This window comes from Antrostomus carolinensis, unplaced genomic scaffold (genome assembly GCF_000700745.2).
Source record: "Antrostomus carolinensis isolate BGI_N321 unplaced genomic scaffold, ASM70074v2 scaffold5458, whole genome shotgun sequence".
NCBI lineage: Eukaryota > Metazoa > Chordata > Aves > Caprimulgiformes > Caprimulgidae > Antrostomus > Antrostomus carolinensis.
Genome location: NW_010334881.1, coordinates 9,113 through 13,475, shown reverse-complemented (window position 1 = coordinate 13,475; position 4,363 = coordinate 9,113). Strand labels below are relative to the sequence as shown.

At 40.2% G+C, this 4,363-nt stretch overlaps 1 protein-coding gene across 1 annotated transcript in view; it reads right to left on the bottom strand.

Annotated features, from left to right (window-relative positions):
• Nucleotides 1–3,642: 3,642 nt before the first annotated feature.
• The window catches only part of LOC104529889 (guanylin-like), a 4,092-nt gene continuing 3,371 nt past the window's right edge, over nt 3,643–4,363 (bottom strand). The window contains exon 3 of the mRNA XM_010174323.1: nt 3,643–3,710. Coding sequence (XP_010172625.1) covers nt 3,643–3,710 — 68 coding nt within the window. The remainder of the gene's footprint in view (nt 3,711–4,363) is intronic.

Here is a 4,363-nt window from a genome sequence, read left to right as displayed (position 1 = left end):
GGAAAATTTGTAGATTTTTATAGCCCAGCATCAAAATGCATATTTCCTGAACATTCTTTTATAAGTTGTTTTAAATCCAGTGTTAGACCAAAATTAAAACTCACATTTAAGATCAGAATTAAATAGCATAGTAAAATCTGTTCTCAAAGGATGTGAACATGAAACAGAAGTAGTAGAAATGTTAGAAGAGTTCACCACAGGAAATTTGTGAGATAAATTCAGCTTTCAATAATGACTTTCCATCTTTTGATCTGATTAGATGTCCATTGGCATCGCAGAGAGCAGAGCAAAGGCAACAATTTCAATTTGCAATAAAAGCCATAAATCAGAAATGAAGCATTGCATACTTCTGATAAAATACACTGTGCAAAGGCAGCAGGTCCAACCTTCTTACTGGGCTTATCTGATGCCTTTTAGTGTATCTTTGTAGAACACTTGCATAAAATTGGCCATGAAAATATTTTCTGAAATTTGAGAGCTATTAAATTAGAGGGGAAAAGTACTAAAATTCAAGATTGAATTTATGTAATAAAATTGTTTTGAACAAGATCCACTCAACTTCAGTTATGGAAGGAAAACAGCCAGAGAGCATTAGAAAATGATCCCAAGTCTTTAGTCTCTAATTTATCTCACACTGTTTAATCAAGGACAGCTACCTTTGCTCATCACCTGAATATTTTTAATTCTTATATGTTTGTTCTATTTAGGGTCTTCTACTACATTTCACATTAATTTGAGGTTATGGCAATGATCCTGAAAAGGATCTGCAGTGCTTTTTTGTTGTTGCTTTTGTTGTTGTTACAAGTCTATTTATTTCTTAGCATGGAAGAGGATCCCAGAACCAGTTCAAAGCATCATTATCTATAATGTGTGGTTTTACAGATTTCTCATATGGATAGAATACAAGTTTGTTTTATGTAAAATCCCTTTCAGTGTCAGGCTCCTGTATCACAAAGGTCCTCAAAAGCTCATGCTCTAAAAATTACATTTCTGTCCCTTGATAATTGTAATTAAAATGGAGAAGAACGAAGACAATTAGTGTACAATTGTCCGTTCCTTCCTAAGTGGCATCAGAGTTTATACCATGCAGTTGTGTTACATCCTTACCTTGAAATACTTTTTTTCAAAATAGAATAATCACCTGTTTAGCATTTCTTTATGTTGACCAACAAATTAGAATGAGCTTACATAGCATTTGCTTAACACATTTTACTTTTTCCCAGGTTTCAGTCCAAGCAATCATGCTAAAATTCAGTCTGTTATGCCAATCTACAAAGTTCCCAGTCTCTGAGCCATCTCTACTTTCATCTAGGCAGGGATACAAGGTAGTTCTCATGCTCAGACATTCCTGTATGTGCTGCGTGGGGTCAGGACAGAGTGGAGTTGTCTACAAAAGCAGAGTGTTTGCCCAGACTCATGCTCACTAGGCATTGTCAGGGTTTTGTACACATGCATCAGCAAACAGTGTAAGTTTGCTTGCCCTTGAATACACTTTGAAGCAAGGCTATAGGAGGAAAAATGGACTAAAAATACATCGTTAATCGCAGGGTATCTGACACTTGCTTGAGGATATTGGCTAATGTTTTAATTTAGGACAGTTCTACCCTCAAAAGGTGCAATTAGGTGAGATAACTGAGCTGAGTCAGCTGCTTTCTGCTTCTGAGCAAGACTGTGATTAGCTGAAGACTCTGTCTGACTGACCTGATCTCCTTCTATGGCAAGAAGACCCGCTTAGTGAATGAGGGAAATGCTGTAGATATTGTCTACCTAGACTTTAGCAAAGCTTTTGACAATGTTTCCCATAGCCCTCTCCTGCAGAAACTGGCTACTCATGGCTTGGATGGGCACAGTCCTTCGCTGAGTGGAAAACTGTTGGGATGGACAGACCAAAAGAGTTGTGGTGAATGGAGTTAAATCCAGCTGGTGGCCGGTCACAAGTGATGTTCCCCAGGGCTCAGTACTGGGGTCAACTCTGTTTAATATCTTATGAGGGGATTCAGTGCACCCTCATAACTTTGCAGACAACACCAAGTTGGGTGGGAGTGTTGATCTGATCAAGGGTAGGAAGGCTCTGCAGAGGATCTGGACAGGCTGGATGGATGGGCTGAGGCCAATTGTATGAGGTTTAAGAAGGCCAGGTGCCGGGTCCTGCACTTTGGTCACAATAAGCCCATGCAACGTGACTACAGACTTGGGGAGGAGTGGCTGGAAAGCTACCCCGTGGAAAAGGATCTTGGAGTGTTGCTGAACAGCCAGCTGAACATGAGCCAGCAGTGTGCTCAGGTAGGCAAGAAGGCCAACAGCATCCTGTCTTGTATCAGAAATAGTGTGGCCAGCAGGAGAAGGGAAGTGATGGTCCCCCTGTCCTGGGCACTGGTGAGGCCGCACCTCGAGTGCTGGGTTCAATTTTGGGCCCCTCACTGCAAGAAGGACATTGAGTTGCTGAAGCATGTGCAAAAAAGGGCAACGGAGCTGGGGAAGGATCTGAAGCAAAAGTCTTACGAGGAGCATTTGAGGGAACTTGGGTTGTTCGGTCTGAAGAGAAGGAGGCTGAGGGGAGACCTTCTCACTCTCTACAACTACCTGAAGGGAGGTTGTAGTGAGGTGGGTGTCAGTCTCTTCTCCCAAGTAATAAGCAATAGGCAAGAGGAAATGGTCTCAAGTTGCAGCAGGGGAGGTTGAGATTGGATATTAGGAAAAATTCTTTCACTGAAAGGGTTATCAAGCACTGAAACACGCTGCCCAGGAAAGTGGTTAAATCACCATCCCTGGAGGTATTTAAAAGACTTAAATGTGGTGCTTAGGGACCTGGTGTAGTGGTGGACTTGCAAGTGTTAGCTTTACAGTTGGACTCAATGATCTTAAAGGTCTTTTCCAACCAAAACAATTCTAAGGGTTTTTTGTTTGTTTGTTTGTTTTAACATCAGTTCTGGATTTAGGCAGCTAATTCCTGGGATAAGTGCTGAGCTTTATAGCATTGATAGTCTTCTGAGAACCTAGTTGTTGAGTTGAGGACCTTGTATATATGAAATGGAAATAATAATTCAACACTTAGAAGTACAAGGGAATAATTTAAAAGCTATGATGTAGTCTTGTATTACTGTGATCCATATAAGGATCACAGATGGAAGAGCAAATTGTTTTGAGTTCAGGACAATAGAAACAAGGTATCTTTTATTCCAGTGAAGACACAGACATGAAAGACCTGATACAGGAGAAAAGTGAGTAGGCAAGCAGACCGTCACAAAAAAACCCCACCCCAAAACTCAGCAAAAACATAAACCAAAAAATCCCAAATCATTACTAGCTTTTATTTCATATACAGCACATAAACATGGGCAGATCCTTTCTTCACAGTCTTTCCACCAATAAATAAAAACACAAGGCAATGTTTTCATTCAAAGTCCTTTCCTTTCTCCTAAAGACGAGGTTTACAGTCTTGTTGACAGAACTGCACTGCTGGTGGCACCTGATCCAATTACTTCAGGACTACCCCGTATATATCTACATGAGCTAGCAGCTCCAGTTTGACTGTAGTGGAGATGGAGCCCATATATAGATTTGTGAAAGTATGTGATCTTGCAATATGAATGCACAAAGTTCCTAGCTTGACACATCTTCTTTGGATTCTTTCATCTTAATTCAAAAGCAACCAGCACAGGCAGCATTGGCACAAATTTCACACAAATCACCATCTTGGACAGCTAGGTCTGTCAGAAAGAAAAGAGAGGATTTCAAGGAGATGAAAAGGCAATTTCTTGGAGAGCAGAGACACATATCAAAGCATCTGGGAACTCCTTTCCTTTACTGTTTTATGAGTATTAATGTTCCTTGAAGTTATTACCGGTATAAGTTAAATTAGTTCTTGCAAAAATCTAGCTTAAAGAATGAAATAAAATATGAATTCATTGGGGAAAAAATGTGGAGGCAAGAGAACAATTTAGAGGCACGAGAACAACAGGACATCTTGTGGGATGGTGGTGGGGTGTGGCTTGTAGAATCACAATGTTATATCGGTAGCCTTTCTTCTTAAAGTGTCCATTGTATAGATAAATGCAACAAAATAAAATAACAAAGCCAACACTGTAGTAGCCAGTTCAAGAATCACTACGTGTGTCTTGGAGACAGATAATGTCATCTCTTCTACACCTCACACCTCTTTTAGGATACGTGGAAAAACACTTCCTTCTACACTGATTAGAGAGAGCAATTAGACCTGCTCACAACTTGTAGTTAGCTAGAACTGAGTGATGTAACACTGCCTTTCCTGTAAGGCAGAGACTGTGGACTTTCTGACTTTAAGTTATGTAAGCTAGTGTGCAACTACTTGGAGGAAGCTTTTTCATGGTTATAGCATCCTGAT